This window comes from Drosophila ananassae, chromosome 3L (assembly GCF_017639315.1).
Source record: "Drosophila ananassae strain 14024-0371.13 chromosome 3L, ASM1763931v2, whole genome shotgun sequence".
Taxonomy (NCBI): domain Eukaryota; kingdom Metazoa; phylum Arthropoda; class Insecta; order Diptera; family Drosophilidae; genus Drosophila; species Drosophila ananassae.
This window is the reverse complement of record NC_057929.1, coordinates 12,568,797-12,594,239: the sequence shown is the minus strand read 5'-3', so window position 1 is coordinate 12,594,239 and position 25,443 is coordinate 12,568,797. Positions and strand designations below refer to the sequence as shown.

At 44.1% G+C, this 25,443-nt stretch overlaps 1 protein-coding gene across 1 annotated transcript in view; it reads left to right on the top strand.

The window, feature by feature from the left end:
- The first annotated feature begins 7,209 nt into the window (after positions 1–7,209).
- Positions 7,210–25,443, top strand: part of LOC6494366 (protein krueppel) — a 33,208-nt gene continuing 14,974 nt past the window's right edge. The window contains exon 1 of the mRNA XM_044715344.1: positions 7,210–7,488. Coding sequence (XP_044571279.1) covers positions 7,386–7,488 — 103 coding nt within the window. The 5' untranslated portion in view covers positions 7,210–7,385. The remainder of the gene's footprint in view (positions 7,489–25,443) is intronic.

Below are 25,443 nucleotides of genomic sequence, written 5' to 3'. Positions count from 1 at the left end.
GATACCCTTTATGCTTCTTTGGAGACAGCCTCCCGTTATTTGATGCCTTGTTAACTTTCATCTGCGGTACCGGCACGGATGTGGTGGTGATGGGGCAAGAATTCGACTTGTTTTAGCTTGTTTTTCGATGAATGGAATGGAATGGCCTTTCTCGCTTGGGCGAGGGCGGACTTTGGTGCTACTCGTTTTTCCATTTAATGAAAAGAGAAGTACGCCTTCGTTTTACAATTTTTCTTCTTCATGTAAGTTTTTTGTAAGCTTGTTGGGTGCTATTTTTTGTCGGTTGCCACTTGGACGGGGAAGGTCCAGGCAAGGTATTTGCTTTCATGTAGCTTGGAGTTTATTAGCTTTAAGAAGCTCGGTACTAGGTAGGGCGACAGGGTAGGGGAGCTCTTGGGCACTTTTTTAGGAGCTTTGGGTTTCCTGGGCAGCCAGGTTTCTTTGATAATAAAGCAATTATGGGGGGACAATTTCAGCCAGGATAAAATTAAAGTTTAATATGCCTGCGTTCGAATCTAGTTCTACGATTCAGCACACTGATTTTAGTGTAATTTTCATGGAACGGAGTTAGGCGGTTCGGAAGGGGTAAGGACGTGAGTCTACATTTTGATTGGATGGAAGACAAAGAGTTGAAGAACAACCCCTGCGATGGCCGCCGGGTAGCATAAGGGGAATAAGTGGATTTATGTTTTCAAACAGCTCTGCAAGCTCAACAGGAGTTTTTTTTTTATATTTTACAGGAAAGCTTAACTGCCAAAGACTCACGCTGTTTTAAAGAATACTTAATTTATGAAATGTTTTTGTTTGCGGTCTTAGGTAAGTGATTTTTAGTGAACCTTACACACGAGCACACAACAGATTTGCTCGCATAATTTGTGATTGAAGTCTTTAGGACTGAACTCTAGGAAAATATGTATTCATTGTGTAAATTTAAAGCCCAAGTCTGTTGCTACTCAAAGATGATATGTGCGAAAGCAGAAAGGTAACATCGGCCCAAACGCGGCGTCCACTCCTATAGCGGCGAAGCGTGCCAGTGTCGCAGCTCATAAAAAACAATAACTAGGCGTGTGTGGGGTGTGGGGCTGGAATAAAAAATTTATGCGCTAGTTTGGTTGGCTGACAGGCGACAGGACATAGACACATGTCCTTTATAATATCTGACAGAAAAAACAGTTTGGGCGCAAAAAGATTCTGCATTTTATGCCTAGCTTAAGCTGCCCAACAAATTTCCATGAGTCCACCGTTTGCTCTCTTCGAAACTCGTCCAAGAACATTCAAAATTATTGGCAAGATTTGTTGTTTGGGGTTTACCACGTCTTATATATGTGTACCTTTTATATACGAATTGGATGAGAAAGCTTTAGAGAAAAGTCCTCTAATGGCCGCTTCCCCGCGTTTGTTTTTATGGCAAGGATAACAAATATACTCAAATAGTATCAAATCCCGGTATGAATTTGGGCTGGACTTCTCTGGCGGCATTCTCTGGTGTCCATTTTACTTCTTAGAGGAGATGGACAATCCGCTTAACCCTTGGTTAGTCGCTTTCCCGGAATGCTTTAACAGGTCCGGTTTCAAAGGGATATATGCCGCAACGTTTGTCCTTTGTTTTAATTTAAATCACCTGTAGTGGGTTGGCAAATTAGGTAAGCTGTTTGCAAACTGTGCCATATTCCTATGTACTTTAAAGTAGTGAAAGGTAATCTGAGAGGATTATCGTTATTTTCTGAGTGGGCCGCTCGGCAAGGCGTGTGTTATTAGCCGCCTAGAACTAGGGCTCGAAGTGCTTCGTTTGCATATCGAAACGATTTGAGATACATTTGAGATTGCAAGATGTAACACAAACAACCATCTATCTGCATTTCATCAAAAACACTGAAGTCTAAAGCAGCTCCTTTCGAACAACTTAGTTAGGTAAACAAAAGCAGATACACTAAACGGAATAAAGGAGCCGGAAAGAACAATTGTAAATTGATGATTGCGAATGCCAATAAATCAATAAACCTTAAAGAAAGGATGAAAAGGCTGCACAGTTCAAAGAGCTGTCGCAATGAGGCATTGAAAATTGGAAAAAACTATAAATCTTGGCAAGGTGTCTGCGATGCAACGCATTTCAGATTGGAGCACCATTACAGGGCACAGCAAAGGATTTTGACCTGATTTCATGGGTAACTGGTTCTATTTGGAAACAAAAAGCGTCAGGTACACCATCTGTGAAAATGTGCGAAGGGGGACCTGGGAACATACATCATGTGTTGTTCAAGGAATTCATAAAATATAGAAAAGAAAGGTAAATTTATTAAAGGCCTTTTAAAAAGAATGTAAAGGGTAAAATATTCTGTTTAGTGATACTGAGTGAAGTATCCTCTGATTGCGTTATTATGTAGCATACCTTCAACCGCTACAGGATTTTGCAGTAGTTTTCCTGGAATTGCTTTGGGAACCAATCGCCACTACACTCTTAGACACTCACATTCATAACTCACAGCAAACCAAATACCTTCTTGAATAATCCTGCTCTGCATACGCAACCTAAGCCGCACATCTGTCGTCTTGGATTGAACAATTCTTCCGCATTCTTCCACAATTTCATTGCAATCATAGGTTTGGTTTTGTCCTGATCTCAAGGTGTGCCTAAGGGATTATGCATATTGGCGTGCGCTCTCTTGCGCCACTGGGCATCTGTTTACGCAAACTGGTATCTGTAAAAGGATACTCTTTGTTAGCCTAACATTTTTGAGTACTGCCGATAGCCCACAGGCGACAGCCTTCTTGTAAAGTGCCTACCGTACTTCCACATACTGCCTGGAATATCTTGATCAACCAACCAGCAGACATCAAACTAGTCTTTCGAATATGCCAGTGCACACATTCATGCGATAAATGCTTGCGATATTAGGAATCGAAAGACCCACTGCACAGAATTGACAATCAAGTTTCTTTCTCCTCAGCGCAAGGACCGCTTTGTAGGATTAAAAGCGCCAATGGTCATGGGCGATTGAGGAATTCGTATTAATAGCACGCCAGGCCCAATGAGGGCAGCCACGGTTGTTAAATGCCTTCGCGTGACGAACGCAAGTTGTCAGCTCCAGCTTAGTTTTGATGTCCTGCCCCTTCTGTGCATTTGAACGGAACCAATACATTTGGAAGCCCCAAATCGTATGAACTTGCTATAAATCAAACGTAAATGTTAGCTTGATGATTTCGCGTTATAAACAGTGAACTTTTTGTAGGTAAAAAGTTCTCTTTTGTTTATGGAGTGTCGAAAGTTAATAGTGTCCAGCCCCATATGCGTTAACAGTTTCCGGCTCCCCTGCCCACATTAAAACTAGAAAAACAACAAAATAACCAAAGCATGTCTAGTACTTTTGGGCCATTAATCAAACTATCTCTCGGGAACATCACACGAAATAAGAGCCTGTTGGAGAGCGGGCGAAACAGGAGTATCTGTATCTTACAGTGACAGATATTTACTTGAGCTTGGTAAGCCGTGAAAAAAGCCCGGTCCATCGTTTTTTTAGCATATTCGTATGGTCCCAATAGTAGGAAAAGAAAATTGCGAAAATTCTTAGACTCATGTTTGGGCAGATACCCTAAAAAGGCCGGGCCTGGGGATGGTTTCAGGCAATTTATCAGCGGCCATTTGATTACATTGGAGTGGACTGAAGTTGAGGTCAATGTGTGTTTTCAGGACTCAAAGGTATATTTGGCTCAACCTTAATAACAATATTTACATGATTTTAAAAAAGTTAAGCCAATTCCAATACTGAATGTAGAATGCCAACTTGACACTATAGGCTTCATACTTCCATACGTTGATAGAACTGTAAAAAGTGACCCTGCACACAATCAAATAATTGGATTCGTTTTGTTTGTTCAGTTCGCATGGCCAACGAATAAAAAATCACATTAGAAACACACGTTGCCAACTACAGCTCAAGATAGATACGACGATTTCTTCAGCCATGTAATAAATGATCTGTGTAATTGACTTATATGCCAAAGACTACGACAAAAGTTTATCCATAATGCGTTTATCTGAGAGTGACCCAAAACCAACTACCCCATGCTGCCGACGCCCACGCCGCCCTCTTACCTCTTACCAATAAAAAACCATAGGGAATGGCCTTTTTTAGGCAAATTTCGATTGGGTCTGTAAGAAGTTGATTGCAAGGGGAGTTAAGGAGGGAATTGAGTGTGTGCTATCACACCCCGAGGGTGTGAATAAAAATATTAACATCAAACTCCCAAACACTACTTCCCGCCCAGACCGCCCCCGCATCCCATCCTGATCAGAACTTTTAGACAATTCGGCTTGGGTGTGACATTTGGCAGCAAACGCATTAGCATGTTGCGAGACTACCTATTATTTTGGGGTTCTTTGATTTGTTTTTCTTAGTTAAATTGAGTTATCCCAGAAAGGACGAGGAAGGTTCCAAACATTTGAGTTTTAAAATGGGTGTAATGGATGACATGTTACAGTAAATTGTCCACATACGTTTTAAGTAATAGTACCTCCTTTCTTACTCTTCTGGGGAAGAGTCTAGAGAGACTTCAGATGGGGTAAAATAATAAATAAATTCCAATGACTTTTCTTTTTATTTAAGCCACATGCTGTGCATTTTGACAGAATCCCTGAGTTACTTTCATCTACCCACAAGGACGTCTTATCCTGCCCTCAAGGTAAGTAAACATTTCGAAAATCTGCAGCTAACATTACTTGCAAAATATGCAGCCAAGTCTCCTATCTGGTGTGTCCCAATTAAAAGATCACCTGAAATGCGCCAAGTCATGTAATGGGTTCCTCCTTTAATCCCCTAGGCATACCCTTTTTTAGAAGCTCATCATTGCACCGAACGATTAGTTATGTGAAGGCGACTCATGAAAGGTAAATAATAATATGCGATTAAGAAAATAGTTTCTAGCCCATGCACTAAGTAATATTTTCCATAAAACGGCAAGCAAGAAGCAGGATGCCATATAATGCCATATATTTTTTGCAGAAAAACTATTGCAGTTTTCTAATCTTGCCCCTGCTTTGTCCCAACTTTGCATAATGCTATAATAATATTCTTCCCCTTCTTCGGTTCGGTATAGGGGATCTTTTCATTTCCCATTCCCACCCAGTTGGCACAAATCGGAAAAGGGAAAATATGATATTGGAAGCATGCAAATGGCGCGCTATAACTACAATCAGAGAACGCTGGCCTGCTAAATCATTGTTTGGTTGAAGCGCCGGCCCAGCTCACACATCTCCCGAAATACAAAACACAAAATACCGAATACAAAATACAGAATACAGAATAGAAGCAAGGATAGGCTGCCGTTGCATGTAATCAGTCACAGAAATGCCGGCCTTTTGTTTGCAGCTTGAATGAAGCCGAAGGGAACTGAAAATCATCAAGAGAAACGGAAAGAGGACCATAGACCCCGGCTTGGGGTCATCGAGAGGTCAGCAACGGGATTTTCGTGCCATTGTTGACAAGGGATGCAGTTTGCATCAGGGTTCTGCCTGCTTTTGGGCAATTTTCACAATTTTTTTGCAGTTTTTGCTCACGGATGTTGAAACATTTTGCCATGCTTTTTTAAACTATTTTTTATCTGTGCCCATGCAAAAGAGGGTTCGGGGAGGATGCCACTGGCACGCGACGTGTTGAATTTAGGGACAAGGACTGGGAGTGTGCCACGACCTGAGCGTGCTCCCCCACCTCCCAGTTCCTCCCAGAAAAAATTCATTTTTTGTCCGAGCCCGCAGCCACTTTTTACCCTGCCTCCATCTTGGCACCGCATCTGCATATGTTGCGTAAGCTGATACACAGCATCCTTGATCCTGTGCGTGCCTGAGTGGAATATATTCACATATGGGAGTAGCATTCGCCATTCTTGTTTAACCCCACGCATGAGGGCTGCAACCAAAGGGGGTGGCTGTTTGTTGTCCAAAGGGGTGGACATTATGCATGTACGGTGGGTGCTCTATCCAAAGGGTGGGAATTATGCATATTGTCCTGCGTAAGGGGTTGTTGGTTTAGGAAGCCTTTTGCATTTCTGGCTCGACACATTCGTTGGTGGCCATTGCGAATATATTTTTTCCATATTGGTTTTCGCCTCGAACAAATGTTTGCCGTTTGAATGGATGGTAAAAACATTGATGTATCCTATAGAAAGTCTCCTAATGACCTAATAGAACCTACTTCAATACCCCCAGGATTCGTTGCTAACTAAGGAAATATAGTGTTAGGAAATCACATTCATGTGCAAGATATGAAGTAAAAATTTGTTGATCAACGATCATAGAAGAATGCGCATCTAAATTTTATACATCATAAAGTTATAAATAACAAAAGATGGAAGGAGCCCGAAAAGGAGCAACTGCGAGGGGAAACCAAAGCACGCGACTGAAGCAAGCAGCAGATATTCATAAAAAAGACTCTGTCAGTGGTGGAGGTCCATCAAAAATCCTATTAAAAAGAGGCACACAAGTATACACAAGCCAACAACAAACAAGCCCAGGCATCTCCGATCGAAGATGCGGCACAAGCGCATTAAATGAGATTTACCTATAAAAAAGAAAACAAAAAAATAGGTAGACAACTGGAGATGAGACGGAACCCAAATTCAAAATGATAGGGAGAACTCTGATGACGTGAGGAAACGTCCGCCGGGCACGAGATCAAGGAGCATGCAGGAAGGAAGCTGCAACTTTTTAGGAGCATAAAAAGTGTGCCTCGCTCATATGAGGGGTAGCACGCGACGATGATCTTGATCCTTGCTGGGTCTGCGAGCATACCTGGAAGACGCTCTCGCCGACGACTACTGCACTTTGTCTTCCCCGATTTGATATTATGTTTGGGTTGGCCGTGGTTTTTTAGAAACAGCTGCCATGCGACTGGCACATTCCAATCTCCGGGGCGGAGACATTTTTAAAGTGTTCATTAGTCGCACATTTACATATCCAAATTGTCAACATGCCACGTCGATGGAGCACGGAAACCGGAGGGGACGCGTGTCTTGTGGCTTTTAATTGCCGTCTGCTCCACCCCTTGGAGGCGCGAGTTGGGACGCTGCTTCTGCCACTGAGGATTAATGTGGTGCACACTTCGCTTGACACTCGAGTGGCTTGCCTGCAACCAGCTCCCCAGTCCCCCAACAGACTTCCAGGTTCAACTCCCCTGGCTGCTCGCTCCTAGGCTCGCTCCGTTTTCACTGTCAATTTTTTGTTTGAATTGTCATTTGATCGTGGCCACAGTTGGCACGATTAAAAAATTAAAATTTGTCCCCTCAAAGGAGAAGGGGACTGATTTTTGGGGTTCGGTGACTTCCTGCTCACTTTTGATGTGAGCACCACCACGTGTCGAGAAGGGGCGGGATCCAAACCGTTCATATATGGAATGGATATAGCGCTCTGGAAGACATCTTTGGCGCGCGGGTATATTTGGATTTTGATTACAATAATTTGGGAGTCCATAAGGAATCAAACGAGAATCTTTGAACGTAAGTGTTGCTTGGATTTGTAAACTAATTCTATTCTTCCCCAAAAACTTCTGAAATCATTCCTTATAGAGAGGCAATGGCTGAAATGTGAATCATTACAGAGAATAGTTTGGTATTTAGTATAGGGCATTTTGTATTGTGCATGACCCATTCCCAAATTCCATGACCCGTTTTTCTATAGTTTCCTCACAAATTTTGGACGACGACAAGAGCTCGTTACAGTACAAAAACACTTTTTAAAAATGTTGCCATTGCCATTGTTGCGTCAGCCTCGTCCTTTGTGTATTATCCTTTGTGCCGAGTATAACAACAGTCACTCAGTCACCCAGTTGGGTTTTCACATTCGACTGAAAGTTTGTGAACGCGCATGTGTGAGTTTGCGTGAGGCCAAAGGTTATCTATGCGACACATAATAGCACAGCTGCCGTTTCTAAATTTTAGACCAAGATACTTAAACTTCTAAAGTCAAAAGTTTTCAAAGAAAAAACTACGTTAGAAAATCCTTGCGTTCCAAAATTCTGGTGGGATATCAATTGGATGGGTTCTAGGAACAAGCCAGGAATTATCATATGCCTTTCCAAGTGGGGTCAGTCCTCAAAATTAAAATACCATATGTGAGCATGGCCATCCGTCCTTAAAGATACGTCAATCAATCCTTTAGGAAAGGAAAGGAAAGAAATGAGGATGCATCATTTCTAATGCTGCTCACTTTTGGCGGCAATTGCAGGACAGTGGATGACCTGGGCTTGACCAGCTGTTGTTGTGCCCGAGTTGCCATTTTAGGGGTTGATCATAGAGGGTTCTGGTCATGCGAAACGTTGGGCAATAGACTGACCGATGCACCGTCAAGAGCCTTCACATATCGGGGTTCAGGAGAGACAAAACCCCGTTTTCTAATTGCATAACAGTCCTGGTAAAATTCGTTAGGACTCAATGGACAGTTCGTCCTCCACCCAAATAGTCCTAAAAATAATTTTTACGTTTTCGAATGTAACGGAAAAACGGAAAAATCAATGAAATTTTTAGTTTTCAGAGCCCGTAATCTTAGAATAAATCCTTTAGCTGCGCACGTGCCAAATCCTAGTTTCAACCCTATAATCAACAGTGGGAGATCTCTCCTATTAACAACCCGGCCCAATCCCCTATCCTTTGTTTCCTTGTCACAGCCTCGTCTTTTTGTATCAATTTGCAATTTTTTCACCCATTTTCAAGTTGATTTCCACCAACTCCTGGCTGGGTGGTTGTGCAGGACTTCATGACGGACGGTTTAAAAAAGGGGCGCGGTAGAGCGGGGCGGTTGTGATTCGCACCACCACAACCGTGACATGAAATACGAATTTTTGGATTTTTTGTTAAAAATGTTTTGCAATTTCGCCTGCTGATACAGTTTGAACGGGGTAAGCGGAATACTCCCAACTACTGTGCGGGACGGCAGATGTAGGAGCGAGTGCAGAGCGTGTCCTTTATGTGTCACACTTGATTATTGGCACACCCTAGCAATCAAAGGTTTTCGGACGTGAAAGGTGCTTACAAGCGCTAAAACATGTAATTTTAAGCGCAGTAGGGTTGGTTGAAAAATTGGGATTTTAAATCCGAAAAATACGAGTACGCTGCAGGGGGAGTTGGTAGAACGGACAGCATCCCCTTTCCAGCCTTATATTCTTTGAAATGTCAAGGAAATCTGGAGTCCACAGTGAGACGAATGAAAATTAATTCACAAGTGTAGAGAAAAAATTAACAAAAATAAGCAGCAGAAAGCAAAACACTTTTTCATTTACCCAGGCCTCAGCCCCACCCGGCCTTCAGCCTTCAGCCTTCTGAAGCCCACTGGCTCTTAACCATACTTCTCATCGGAGGTACTTTGCCGTTGGATGTTTGGACGTTCGGACACTAGACCCCGGAGTTCCTCTTTGCTCATCTTCGTCATTCGTAAAAAATTAGATTCATTTGTGCGCGTTTGCTTTATTATTTAAATTCCAGCGTTATTTTTCTAAATTTTGGTCCTGCTGCTCTGGGTCTGCTTGGTTGTCCTGCTTGGTGCTGCAGCTAAAAAAAAGTGACGGAATTTTAATGGAAAACGCTGCTAACGTCGAAAAAAGAATGGTTTAGCAAACAAAGATTTCAAACTTCGAGCTTGCCTAAGCTGCTTTCAACTCGAAGGACACTCTAAAAGGATGTCCCGGTCCCGGGTGCTGTTGCCTAAATTGAAAACCAGGCGCCGCAGCCCGTGCGGCGTTAAACCGACACAGTTCTCCTCTAGTCCGGGTGGTGGGTGGTAGGCGGCACATGCCTGGAATGCCCGGCGGCTCATTTTAAGTGAAAAATGAGCAAAAAGTAAAATGAAACAATGGACATACCCCAAGACACGTAAAGCGAGCCACTGAAAAAATCGTGGCCAATTTGAATTTTTCTCTTGCCTACGTTTCTAATGGCCATTTTCGGTGGGTTAATGTGCTGTTGGGGTAAAGTAAAAAATGAAATGACCAGCAGGATAAAGAGGGAACAGTGGTGATATAGTGGGAGAATGACATTAAAAAGTGGTCCGTACCGCATCCTTGCTATCCATTGTGAATTGGATTTTTTTCTTCTAAACCACCGGAGCTGATGAGTAATGACAAAGCAAAACAGTGAACCATTCCCAAAAAAACATGGCGAGCTGCATAACTGAGCCAGTCCTAAGCATTTACGGAGAGTATCCTTTTCAAAATACCGCAGGAAGTTCGTACAACTTTTTCCTCTGCCATTATTACGTTATATTTCTTGTTTATTCAGCAGCAGTCGTCTGCAATGGTTTTAATTAGCCGCTGACCATTATGTGTTATGTAGACGAAGATGGGCAGCAAGTGCTCATTGTCCTGTCATTTGCATAGCAAACTTTGACTCGCTACGCCATTATCGCTGGTCTTAGTTTTTTAATTATAATGCGAGGACAATAAAGACGAATTTTCACACGAGTTCACATGACTGACTCCAATTCTAAAGCAGGCTTCGTGAAGTGCGACAAATGCAAGAGGGCCTTTCCTTCAGAGTGTTTATTTCATCGTGAAGGTTCCTTCCATTTAAAATACGACTATGGTTACAAGCCTCAACAAATAAATAACATTATTGTAACCCCTATATACACCAAACCCTTTATGGGAACTTCACCAAATTAGCCAGCAATTAGCGGTGTCATCGACGCTCATCACAACAAACAACCGAATAAAGCAACCCTTTTCCCAGTGCTTATAACTCGATCCACGGGTGTTATTTAATAACCCATTAAACAGCACTCATGAGCGCGCCAGCGAATAGCTGAAGGGTTGTTGCACCCTTTCACCAACTGACGGGAAGGAAATGACTCTTTCAGAGATCTTCTGTTGCATTTTTCAAACTGCGGCTACGGAACGAATATTCTGATCTTTATCGCTTTGAGAACGGCATCTTTTTCTTGGCCAATTTTCACTCAATCCTGGATGAATATCTTCATAGATTTGTAAACGATTCTGCATCAATCAATGTGAAACCCCGGATACTCATATATGACCCCAAACGGTATCCATATCTTGGCCAATTTTCATCCGATCCTTGAGAGGGATAGCTTGATCGATTTGTGGTTCAGTTCTCTTTTAATCTGCATCAAAACCTGACAACACAATTTTTGATCCATATTTTTCAAATTTTTTGTGGGGACTCCATGTGAAACCCCGGATACTCATATATGACCCCAATCGGTATCCATAACTTGGCCAATTTTCATCCGATCCTTGAGAGGGATAGCTTGATCGATTTGTGGTTCAGTTCTCTTTTAATCTGCATCAAAACCTGACAACACAATTTTTGATCCATATTTTTCAAATTTTTTGTGGGGACTCCATGTGAAACCCCGGATACTCATATATGACCCCAATCGGTATCCATATCTTGGCCAATTTTCATCCGATCCTTGAGAGGGATAGCTTGATCGATTTGTGGTTCAAATCTCTTTAAATCTGCATCAAAACCTGGCAACACAATTTTTGATCCATATTTTTCAAATTTTTTGTGGGGACTCTATGTGAAACCCCGGATACTCATATATGACCCCAATCGGTATCCATATCTTGGCCAATTTTCATCCGATCCTTGAGAGGGATAGCTTGATCGATTTGTGGTTCAGTTCTCTTTTAATCTGCATCAAAACCTGACAACACAATTTTTGATCCATATTTTTCAAATTTTTTGTGGGGACTCCATGTGAAACCCCGGATACTCATATATGACCCCAATCGGTATCCATATCTTGGCCAATTTTCATCCGATCCTTGAGAGGGATGGCTTGATCGAATTGTGGTTTAATTCTCTTTAAATCTGCATCAAAACCTGGCAACTCAATTTGTGATGATTTGTTTGATTTGTAGCTCAATTCTTTGTCAATCTGCATTGAAACGTGTTCTGACCAGGTTGGTTAGATAGCTTTTTTTGGTTGTTAAAGATTTGCTTTAAATATTTAGCAATAATTTTTTCGCAAAAGACGTTTTATGGGAAAGTTTTTTTGTAAAATCGCCTACGATGAAAAGTAAATAAACCAAGTACATTTTTGACAGGCAACCCATCTGCCGGAGTGCCCAAGCCGGACTGAAGGCAGCTTCGTCGCTGATGTTATTGTTGTCTGTTTTTGACAAACAAATCCTCAGGCGGCAAGGAAATCGTTGTGCGTGGTTACGCTTGCCAGAGCAACTGCCCAAAACGGATCTCAGTTCCTAGATGGAGGCTGGCCTGTCCACTGGCCTAGAAAATTGAAATCTTTTGCTCTGCCAGTTGTCCTAGCATGCAAAAGCAATATGATAAAAAATAAAACTTTCCGAAAAGGGCAGAAAGGCAGTAGACGCGTGTCTGACTCTGCGCACAATCGCATAGAATCCCCAGGACCACGTGCGTCCTGTAGGTGTTGCCCTCCAAGACAGCTGCCAAGGCGATTTCCTTCGGTGTAAACCAATTTTCGTATCAATAAAATCGAAACTCTATTATGGATTTTGGGTTTTCAATTCGAATCGAAGTTTGGCCGTTTTCCCTTTCTAGAGGGTATTAGAGTCCTTGGGGCAGGGGGCGTTTCAAAGGCCACTAATTGTGCCGGTGAATGACGAAAGGAAAGCGAAAACTGCCCGAGATGCCCGCCCTCGCTCTTGTTCTGAGCCGGAAGAATGTAATTAGAGGACTGCAAGGATGCCGAAGGTTTAGAAATTTTGAGTAGGAGTACCGGTTTGAGGCACGAATAGAATCGATTTTAGGTGTTTAGGCTCGTGATGAATATTCACAAAAAATTCTTCTTTATAATTACACTAGCAAAGTTCAATTCAAGGAATTGTTCTTTAAAATACAACCATTTTTGTACCCAAAATATGCAGTCTCTTATAGTGTACAGAGCTGCCACTATGGGGGGTCATCAGACGAGCAGTCTTTGGTACATGAATAAGTGAACTCTTTCCCTAAAAACTCCGCTTGAGATAAGCCAGTTGTGGGTTCAATGCTGGCCAGTTCGAGCTCTGGTCTGACCAGGCTGCACACGTTCCCTCGGCTCTCACAGCGGGCGATACTGAAGGAGGCAGCCAAAGATCCGTATCAGGGAATGGCATGTGAAGTACTGTCATTTATCTTATCAGCGACTTTGCAAAAGTCGAGTTCGAGTCTGAAGAAACATTTATAGTTTTGCGTTTAGGATACAACAATATTTGGGGTAATTGTAACAAATGGAGTGCTTGCACCTGCCCGTACGTCCCTAGGCAGAGAGGTCGGCATATTAAAGAAGTGTGCGGAGACAGGGGCTGACGAGCACACGTTACATTGATAAGATTATGCTCGGTTGCTTGGAGTTCATCTGCTCTTTGGCGAGAACAGGTAGAGGGTGCCATTAGTTCAACGGACATTAAAACAAACGATGCAAGGCCAACACGTCAACTTCCAAAGCAATAGCCTGCAAAGGATGTGTTTCTCTTGGAGTGTCCACTTTATTCCACGATGCGATCAATTTCCAGAAGTGCATAAGCACATCAGAATCCTTCAAATATCTTTGGATTCCATCAAAAAGTGACTCCCTTCAGAACTAATCGATAAATAAGAAAGAAAGGGTAACGCGGGGGAAAGGCTAACCATGGCGCCTAAACAGTCCAGGCCCAAAAGGGCTGCTAATCCGTTTTCCTTTTGATGCCCTTCTGGCCTTGGCAATTTTACGTTTCAGTGAAATTTCGATTATGGGCTAGAGCCAATTTACAGAAGCCGCAATTGAGACATTTCTGACAGTATAGGGAACGAGATGGTTATTGCTTACCCAGCCCGTTTGTATCTTTTACGTGGAGATGCCATGTCAGTGATAAGCAGGGAAAGAAAGGAGTCGAGGGAAGGATAACAAGGCCGTTCCACGGAGCCCAAGGAGTTGAGGAAACCACAAACTAGTGGCACGCGGTGGGACAAAAAAATCATTGTTAACAAAGCGATTTGGTGGCAATAAAAATGGCTCCGATGACCCCGAGGTATTCACCTTCTTTGTTCCGTCGCGACCACTTTCACCTGTCCGGCCTAAACCTACTCCACGCTTATGTGTGAGCTCGCGGGGCTTCGATGTAGGAATGCGTTCGATTTTTATCTCTGAACCTGCTGCTACCGATTATGGCACATAAATTTGATAGGAAATTGTTCCAATTATTTCGAGGTTCGGTCTTCTTTCGTCCTTTTTTTTATGGACTTTGTGTGGTCGCCGTTGTCGTTTTAAATGTGATTAAAGGAGAAAGCCGAACTCGTTCTGACAGCTCTGGAGTCCGGACTTGTTATTAAAAGAAATTTACAGCCTTGTTGTGTTTGTCCTATTTATAATTATAGCTCAACTAGTTTGGTTCAAGTGGCAGGTGACATGGCGCACTACTGCAGGCCGTTTCGTCCTGTACTATTTAAATTTCAGAGTTTTAAAACAAGCCAGGATATAAATGGCACAAGTGTTCAGCTGGTATTAGAAATAGGGCTCCAAAGTCATGAGGTGGCACGTGGATTTAGGCCAGAGTGTGTGCGCAAGGCGGTTTTATTTTCAACGCATGTGACGCTCTTAGCTCGCAGAATGCCAAAAATATTGTAGGAAAATTAAAATGTTTACAGCTTTTGTTATTTGTTGGGGTCGCAAAGTATTACGTGAAAATTGCACAAGGGGTAGTGTGGGGAGCAGACAAAAGTATTATTTTTTGATAGTCCCTGCAGCCGTTGGCCATGGCAATTGACTACAGCAACCGCACACCGAAACGCGCACGCATAAAGCGCCCATAAATCGTGAGGCTGGCAAGGGGTTGCCAGCCCGCTCCCGCCCGCATACTACTCTGGTCGGGTGGGCGAGGGACACGAAAATAACTATAAAGTCATTTATTAAATTTGTTTTGCTGTCCGTCTTGGCCCACGCACAAGCCTTGACAACACAAGCCTCGACTAACACACATACCACACGGGCAGGACTAGGTCTGGTCAGGCAAACAATCCGAAAGTTTTAGTTGCTTATGCCTCTTACTCGAGTCTCCCTAAAAACTCAATTTACCCCTTATGTGGGGCTGTCAAACGCATACGTCAAGGACCTCTTTTTTTTTGTTCCTTATCGCAAAGCCGAAGTTCGAAAGTCCGCACTCCCCCATCGACTAGAAGCTGCCATCCCAGGCACCCAGCCGTCCAAGCCATCCCAGATCCAGCCATCAACCATCAACAAGAACCATATACGGTCGCCATTTATAAAAGCCTTGATGTCTCATATTTCCGGTTATTCAACACACGCTCTAGTTACACACATATACAGACACACACGTGTGTACATACCCTCGGAACGGTACACAAGACAAATCGCCAATACATAGGGTAGATAAAACAACTTCAAGACGCAATAAAAAGGGTGAAAGGCAATCCGGACTCCGGAGACTTTCGTATGTTCAGTGAGCGCTTCAACATTTTATATACATAAAGCGCCAGTTAGGGTCATGAAAGGCAGCACACATTGAGACACATGTGACAAAAGTCCCACAACCACACAACCATACTACCAGTCCACCGTACGACGGTACCCTTCGAGGGTAAATACAAGCACACATAGGCTGGCTGGATGAGTGCGGCCGCCTTGCCCTCGCAAGACTTATAAAAACTTTTTATTTTTATGTTTTGCTTGCTGCCTTCTGCAAAACCCACCCCAAAACGTTTAGAGCATTCGCTTGAACCGGTCCGGTCCCGTCGAAGACTAACCGGTCTGGGTCCGGATCGAGTCCGGCCCGGCCAGGTCCAGCGCCAGCCCTGGCTGAGGGCCACATGTCGTCTTCGGTTACTGCTGCTTTTTCTGTCAAAAATAAGGGAAAAGCAACGAAAAAGCAAATGGGTTGACAGCATAGGGTTGGTGGTGTTCGCACCATCACATCATCACAAGGGTTACTCGTGGGCGAAGAGCGTAATGCGCTGTGCTTGAATTTGCCATAACGAAGCGACTATCGATTTCTCTCAATATCTATCACGCTTTTTGCGAGCCTTTAAGCCAGTCCTTTCCTAGGAAGCGGCGCTGAATGGGTTTCATGCCCGATAATCGAACGATAGCAGTCTTTGTAATTTCTTGAGTACAGCATCTTGAGAAATACTACTAACTAGGTGGGGCCAAGTCAATTAAATTTTTCCTAAAATATGGCTCCACGGACGAGAGTCCGGGTCAGAGCTCAATCTGAATACAGCACCCGCTCCACGGAATACAATACACGGACGCACCGAAGTGAGTCGACAAAAGTGCGGAGGAGAGGCGCAAACGTCCTGGGGAATTTTATGAAACGGATATGAGAAACAACAAATCGCTTGAAACATCATGACCAAGCTGAAGCTCGGGCAGGAAGAGGCCCCTGCCGTATTCATGACTCAGAATTTGCTTTTGAAAATTAAAAAATTCTTCAAAAAGAAAGCTGGACGTGGTCTTGGGGTGCTAACGACGCCTGGGTGTGTTGCCGTTGTCGCTGCTCTGTTGTTGGGGTAAACAAAGGATCAAAAGCATACTAATTGTTTTCTACTTTCGCGAAGGCAGTGCTCCTTTCTGAGGACATGGCGACGGAGAATGGAGAGCGGAGACGAAGAAGGCAGGGCGATACCTAACCTAGTCCTGGCTAATCTTTGACTGCCTTTGAAGCATAATTTTTCAAAATGTAATTTGCAATTAAAGACAAAGCTGGCCGGCGTGGAACGTTGAATTGATAACGCTTTTAGCTACCCACGCCGTAGGCTTGACCGCCTAACGCTAACGACTTCTGCGCCCTCCTCCCCCTTCGGCCGCCTGCCTTCTCCCCGAGTCCCGAGTGTTTGTTTGCAAAGGATGTTTGCTTCAGTGTTCTTACAAAAGCAGAATTTTAATTAATTGCGTAAGGAGACGACGGAGAAAATGTAACTGCAAATGAGAGCGTTGGAATAGAAATTTAATGGGCATTTTAAATGGCTTATGAAACTATCCAAAAAGTGCTGGGTTTCGGGCACTTCATCCTTGGCAGTTACATAACACCTAAAACGCACCTTATTAATAATTATTAGCTGGGCAGCGCTATAATAATTAGTGCTTTTGCATGGGCCAATGTAAGTGATTTTTTTATTGCGAAGTCGAGCAGCAGGCAGCTAATTTTTTACGATGCTTGATTTCTCGCAATGTGAGGCGAATGGGGGTAAGGGATACTTCCAGCATTCAAACACACGCTGGGCCCCGGTTTATGATGTCTTTTTGATTAAAAACTATGGCTTCAGCATCACAAGCTTTTTACTGGCCGTAATTGAGGCGTATTAATTAACTTAATGGTCATTTTATTTTGCGACCGCATAGTTATGATTACTGTAACACCCATTGCAGCTATTTTAATGTCCTCAATACACTTTTGCTCGGTACTTAGGAACAGGATGGCGGCGAAGACGCGGAACTCTGTCGCGAGCACAGCTTCGGGGCTCATGGTTCCCTTTCGAGTGTCCTTAGTGCACTATGGGCTATGCTCTTATCGTTCATTTACATATCAAAATGGCTGTTGCAATTTGATTGGTCGCCTCTACTCTTATTATTCCCGTGTACCCCTTTCTGTCGCTTCAACCCTTTAGGTAACCGGGGTTGATCCACAAAATAAAAGGCCTATCGTGGCATCGAATCAGGGCTCTGACGGGCAAACAACCTGCCGTGTCAAAAGTTTGACTTTTCTCAAACGAAGTCAAGTAGTTAGGGGTTGAGGCTAATGAGGGGCACCCCGCACAATTAAAGGGGTTAAACTAATCACCGATCAAGGTGGTTTCTCCATCGGCGCTTAATTGCTGTCGTTGGAAAAAGTTGCCACCCCATAAAGGCTTATTTGAACGATAGGTACATGGGTGCACGCTTATATACTTACAGAATATAAATTATATAATATAGATAGGCTTGGATTTGAGTGCGTAAACTTTGATAATTGAAATACACATTTGGTACATAAAAAGTCCAAAGAATGTGTTTGTAGCTATTTGTTAGGGGCTGAAAACGGTTTTCCAATGATTAGGGTTGCGGTCCGGTTAAATATTACCCGCAGGGGTGGATTTGAGGACACTGGTCAGCGACCGGAAGAAAGTGTTCCAGTACATGCAGGCATTGCAGCACCCAACCGACAGTATGTTTACAGGAGCTCAGTCTCAAGACAATGCTGTCCCTGCGACCCAAGGCAAGGAGGGCTGCGTTTAAAATACTTATTTAAATTATTTATTTTAGCACTTGCCATGGGCCAAGAGTATATAATAATAAAGAACTAGCAGCAGCTGGAAACAATTTGAATAGCAGACGATGGACGCAATTTCATTATCCTTTTTGGGCCACGGGTGAGCCCAAGCTTGAAACCTTCCTCGTGACCAACTGGGCCATTGAAAAAGGTCTGGACCACAACCGAAATTTGGCCAGTCCGATAACAGCCCGCACCCACACATGAGCGGATCCCTCAGTTGGCTTGTTGGCTTAGCAAAGGTCGACTCCTCCGCATAATATGCATAAAGTAAAAAAGCAAAAGTATCATTCTAAGACATTTTTTCCCGACTTATGTATGACCGAGAAATCCTTTGGGCAGTCCTTTTTCAAAGGGGGATTTGGCAGGGACAAGGGCCATTTGAAGGCACATTCTTGCATAAAATAACAATTTGCATTAAAATTTTAATACTCCTAATATTTTCCCAGGACTCTAGCGGGCTTCCCATCTTGCTTGCTGGCGGCTTCTTTGGCACGCTTAAACATGAAAGGAATTTTAAATGACTGATATAAGGAAAAAGGGATGCTTTGTGCGAGGACAGAGTCGAATGTTTTAAAGCCCCTTTGCCCCTTCGCTTTGTGGCAAACTCTTTAGTAGGAATTGGATTAGGCATTTTTAGATTCTTCGATTGAGGAAGAAGTTGAAATCATGCACTACCAGTGCCATCCTTTCGCTGAAGACCAATCAATAAACATCAAAGTTGCTCCTGCGTCACGACAAAATAGACAGCCTGAGCGGGTCGGGTCCATTGTGATTGGAAGCTTTGCGTGAAGCATCTGATGGCTCGAGGAACTTACTGTCATGCCAGAAAACCGATAATCATGAAAAGGATATTGTTATGGTCTTTCGATATTGTCTTGAGGATTATTAAGGAAATTGCGTACACTGTGATTTAAGGGTTGGACTATGAATGGACGCAACAATGATTACGTTACAGAACCCAATCCCCAATCCCCGCCAAATGACGGCGTCTCCATTTGCCAACACTCCAATTTCCTTTCTGTCCTACAACTTTTTACTACTTGTCCTGGCACATAGTTGCTGCGTGTGCTTTTGGTGCCTGATTTGATGACGCGACGATTGGAATCGAGATTGGGGTCCGACTGCGAATTCCAATTGGTGACCCGCTGCCGTCCTATGATGTGTGGTCATATGGCATCTTAAGTCCAGAGCAAATCCTTTTGCGATTGCTAAGCGGAGATGATGACTTCTCTTTTCTGACACCATCTGACGCCTTGAGCCCTTCCAATAATATGACGTATTTAGGGAAACAACCCCTTGAGATGATCGAGGGACCTCAAGAGGTCCACATGCCATCAATTAGATGCGCCACACTAATCATTAAAGGAAAGTGGTTGATTGCAACAAGGAAAACAAAAGTAAGTGACAGCGTTCTCCCCGAGAAGTGTTCCCAACCTGGCTGGAGCCTTCTTTTCATCAGCGCTTCACTTTCAACATCGCACTAGTCACCTTCACTTTCGCCGGGGCTAGGACTCGAACATATGTTCTACTAATTTGGCCTTCCTTGTGGTCTCCTCAGCACCGTGTGCCGCCTGTTAGAAACCGACCCGCCTCACAATCTACGATCGAAGCACTTGCCTAGGGCTATTATCCTTTTACCTTCCGAATTGAAACTTTCTTTTTAGACAAAGAAGAATAGCGGCAGCTGTGTGGGCGACCGGTTTCACTTTTTAAAACTCAGACGTATGGAAATGCGTGTCCTTGTACGAGTGTCTATTACTGAGTATTTTCCATCAGTGTGTCATGCTACGACTCCAGAGCCTTGTACTTGCAAGTTAATTGTGGGAAGGTATTTTTGTGGTTATCCTCAGCCGCGATAGACCTGTGATGATCAAAAGAAATACGCGTCTGCGAGTATCGAGGACGCTAATTAGAGTTGGTCAATGTTTGCGCAGTGATATTTGCATGATCTACAAACCGAGGATGTTTGATATTGGTTAACACACAAATCGCACAAGAACCAGATGAAAGAAAGGCGACGGAGGACGGCCTTACAAATTACAGATGTGGTGCATGGAAAGGATTCCCAATGAGCACTTGAGCGCGCGGAGACGTAAATATTTACCAAAGGATAATGTTCCTCGCGCGCCGCTAACAAAAAAGAGAATGTTTGTCCAAATTGCACGAAAACGCAATTCTGCGGTTGATAAAATGGTTAGCCCAAGTGCGATTTGTTTAGGACGTTCTTCGGTGCTCAGTCTTCGCCCTTCGCCTTCGCGTATTTGCCTTAGCAATCATTTGTGTAATTTTCGATAAGAGTGCTGCGGTTCAATTATAGATAAGTTTCAGTGACGTAGCCCTACGATCTTTTGTTCTGCTGGCCATCACAGGATGCAAATGTGTGTCTTTTACAGGTGATGCGATTTGATAAGCCATCAGGTGGGGCTTACACAAATTGAGTGTTGGGCCTTTTCCGGGAAACGGAGTTAAGTTCATGTTTACTCGGTATTGTTTCTGGGAAACTTCTTCCAAAGGACCTGGCGACGAGTAACTAATTCCAAGGCTCGCCTCTCGAGGTACGGATGTACGAACAGCTGATCCATCGAGTACTCGAAGTCTGCGGAGCCTTCTCATGCATTCAATTATCCAACCTTAATCAATTCCTTGTGTGCAGTCGCCTCCCATACATTGAAGACTTTCTCTTTCGATAGAAATCTAAGACACTTAATCAACCGGCTGTCGCGTAGGACCTCCTATACGGGGTATGCTATTCCCCAAAATGATTAATTGGACATTTGAGCGACTTGAATAATCGAGGAAGTCACTTGAGGATCACCCCACAACTCACGGATGGGCGGTCCCCCGTAAACTCTTTCCAATGCGGCATGGGGTGACATATTAGGCACATTAAAATGCCACAAGGCATGCTAAGAAGATAATTCAATTTGAGCTCCCAAGAAGCCGCGGGATCGCTTCGGGATAGAGGACGGGAAAGAGAAAATGTGAACTCATTATCAAGTATTTAGAGACCGCGACCCTCGACTTGTTCCCTATCCATAGCACCCTTTTCTTGACTCTGTCGCCTTCCGTTTTTTGTTCGACGCCCTTTATCGTTCAGGCCTCGTCCTCATCTTTTTACCCCTAATTTAGTGATCATCGTCGGGCTCCCTCCTTCAGTATCGTTTGCCTATGTTTCCCCTGCATCTTGCACTAATCGAGAAAGGGTCACAGGCACACGCGTCTCCGGAGTCTGGAGTCTAGAGCGAAAATCTCGGCATGTGCGCTGTATCGGATCTGAGTTTTTTGCTTGCCGCACTCTTGTGTTTTTGTCGGATCGGGACTGAATCGGATCGAGCGGCCAGGCCATATGGCGTTTATCGTCTTGACGCTCTGACGTGTGTCAGTCTCGCGGCGAACGAGGAACTTTCGTGTTGATTTCTTGGGGTTAATTTGTTTTGCGACTCTATTAATTGGGTTCGTCTGGTTTTCTGGTGGGCGTTGCCCACACTTAATGGGCAAACATTTCAATCGAAAACTACAACTAATTTCGACCTATGGGCCACCGCTTAGCATAAATTAAGCCTTGATCGAACTTCCCGTTTCTTTGAGAACCAATCAACTATTCATGTGCTAGTGACCGTAGGGCCCATGTTTGATCGCACATTAATATCAATGTAGTTTCTCGTAAACTACTTTCTATGTACGTTCCTAACTAGCTGCATGTGTCGATCGTTAGTTTCAATGGACCATGTCGTGGCGGGGTAAGATGTGCAGGCAACCCCGATGAGCCTACGTTTTACGGCCATGGGAACACTTCCCGCTTACTTAAACTCAATAAAAGTGTTCCCCCAAAGAGAGAGTGTGTTTATACTTCTTGCCCGAAATGTGACTTCTACAAACCGATTACTGCCACAGCCCTGGGGCGCTCGGAGGTTCCACGAGCCATCCACTTAAGCTTAGTACAAAAGTCTCAATTTCAATCCGTTGTAGAGATGGACTCCGAAAATATTATAAATTCTCTCACATTTTCTTATAAATGAGTCTTTTGTGCACGAATTAATCAAGTTCTGTTGAATATGCCACGATAAAACGTATGAATAAGACCGATTAAGAAGAGATGCGAGCGCAACGGATTGCTGGGTTTGGATAATTCGTTGTCGCTTCCTGTGGCCGAATTGGACTGGATTGCAGGCACTTGTGCTTTTCTGGCGATGGGAATTGTGCTACTATTAATCACTTACGGGCTGGGTATCATGCAAGGCCAGCTTTAAAGGGGGGTCGCCGCCTCGGCACGCAACCTCGATCATCCGCGAGCTCAGCGGTTCGGTTCCAATTGAAGGCACCGATTCGAGAGGGTTTTCAGACGAGTCAACTTCAATCTAATTTCGTTATTTATGCTCCTATTTTTCCTAATTGCGCCTGGGGAAATCGAACTTGCGTGGGAATGCAGTTGACTGGACACTGGCGGGAACATCTTCATCTCCTTTCTTGAAATTAGCGGTGGAAAGCGCTGAAGAGTGGGCCTGGCCGGGAAAAGGGAAAGGGGAGGGGCTGGACTAAAATCATTTGCTTGTTGACTGCCAAAAACCAAGTCCAAACAGTTTGACCGATTGGACAAAGAAAAACTTCCATACACCGAGAGAAACTTCTGCGTGCGAAATCTTGGGGCTGGCCTTATTTCCAGAGCGTTGATGCGCCGCTTTGCGGTGTATTTCCTGACAAACTTTCGTATTCGGTTCTCGGGGGTATTTTGGTACTCATTAATTACGCAGACGAGTCCCGGCCATTTTGGGTGTTAATTTCAAACTTTCATCGAAGGACGCAGGGCTCAGACGAACATACACATGTGTCATTTAAGCCCGGGCCCCACTCCTTATGTAATTGAAAACCGAGAGAAAACAACATCGGGCCGCTCTTCGCAGAGCCGCAGCTAATGTTATTTGTGGCTTCAGGATATTAGTTATTAATGAACACGTTATGCTAAGACCCAGGATGCACAAGGTGGACGGGCGGGAGGGCTCTGGCTCGCATGTGTACTCCGCGACTTGAACCCCATATCCTGTATCAGCGTCCTTCATTAAGGGTTGCGCTTATGACTATTTTAGCCTTATCATTGCTAGAAATCTGTATGTACACCCACCCACCCAGCATCTTCACAAGTTTAGCTGGCCCTTCCTTTCCCAAGGCATAACTGACTATGATGTATCTCCTTTCGGCTAATGCATTTTGTGTATTCTGATTTTCGTTTGGGTTTTGGGGCAGTAGTGTCGACCCGTTTGAAGGCAAGCAAAGGCAATTCATCAAAATGCTTACCAAAATTGATAAGTGAGGTGAAGCCAACCACATGTACAAGGTGGGGGCGGCCTTAATTAGGCGATTCATTGAAAGTTTTTCGATTGTAACTCAAACAGCTTTCTCGCTCGCGTGATTTTAGAACTTTTCGTAGCTAAGAACTCAGAACTTAAAGAGTTGACGCCATTTCGTAAGCATTATCGATCAAACTCCGCCTACTTCCCCACTCCCCCAGCTTAATGCCACGACACACACACACACACGAGAACCGCTGTCAAAACATAAATAATTCCCGCACACAAAATAAAGAGTTAAAAGGATAGCAGCGAATGGCAATGAAAGTCGAACCCATGTGTGTGTTTGTCCGTGTTTTCGCCGCACTAATACACTGACGCGCCACTCACAAATCGATAAAAATAAGCAGCTACCCCAAATGCTCTCTTTCACCCTTTTAATGTACGAAATCCTTTCGCTTTCAATCGAATACACACTCTTACACCCACAGATACATACATACATGCACATACACAACCACGGAGTTGGAAAAACTCACTCAAGCAGCTCCACACTCACACACGAGCTCAGGGAAGGGGTAGGAGAAAGGCATTGCAATGGCGGCTTCCCCTTTTTCGCAGAGCGATGAGAGTACGGCGAAGAGCGTGGGACCGTGATGCGAAAGAGTAAAGAGAGAATCGGTGCTCCAGCGGTGGGGGGCTCGGCGGTGGAGCTTCGTCGTTCTGGGGAGCGCAAGTCAATGGCCGACAGACGCTAAGCAGACGGAGACGGCATTAAAAGGGTTAAACTGGGCGACACGTGCGGGCGAAAGAGAGCGAAAGTGTTAAATTTGGAGCACATGCGTGTTGTTTTCCCTCTCTGTTTTGGCGGCCATTTTTGTTTATAGTGGGCAGGCGAGCAGCAAAGCAGCACGTGCAGCTTTTCCGTTATTTATCATGTGGAGAATGGAGTGCGGTGGGTTGCGCCGCTCTCCACCCCGCGACGAGTGGGGGGAGTCGTTAGGACCCAGGCAGCATAGCCTTAATTAGAGCTTAAGATTCGTGGAACCCGTTCTGGGCATACGAGTGCATGTCGCCTCAATGGATAATCCCTTTCTCGGCATTACTCGCATAATGGGTTGCTCAATCGATTCTGAGCTCCAACATTGCGGGATCTGGCGTAAGGATTCAATCCCGGTCGGTTCTCACGAAGTCGCACGACTTTGCGGCTTAAAACGCACACACAATCCGTTCGGGAACTGAAAGGAAGTAAAAGGTTAAAGAAAACAATGCGAGGTGCATCCTTTCTTTGGAGAATTTCCAATAATCGAAGGTGTTACCTTCAAGGTTGACTGGCTCTGACAATTGGAAATTGAAAAGGATACACAAAAGATTGGTGACACTTGCCGCAACAATAAAGGGTAGCAGAGTCCCCAGGGGAAGGGATAGGGCCCGAAATTAAGCCCATGAGATGGTATTGCAACGATAAGGTGTTGCTGGCTGTTCCCAGGGCCAAAGGGTTAAGTGAATCCAGAAAACAGGATTTTGAAAACATATATTTTTGAAGAAAACATTATTTTTGCAGCAATTTGATGTTTTCACTTGCGTTTCCGATACTGCTCTTTTTATTCGTCCGATATCTCAGCCGAAATCTACTTGGCAATTCGATAGCAGTGTCCGGTGTTTTGTTTGCGGTTAGAAAGTAGGACACTAGAGCAAGGACATAATGAAGGCATATCCTGTGCCTATATGCACATGCCCACAATCATTTATATGCGATTTGGCTGCGGTTTTGGTTTTCATTGTGAAAGTGAAAACGCAAACGGATGCACTTCGAGGAGTTGATCAGCTCAGTTTCATAAATGCGGCAGCATCCTTGAGGTTTTGTTTGGCCAAAAGTGGTCTCGAATTCTCCAGCCCGGTATTTGCTCAAGGTCTTCCTGGATTCATGCAATTTTTGTCCATCT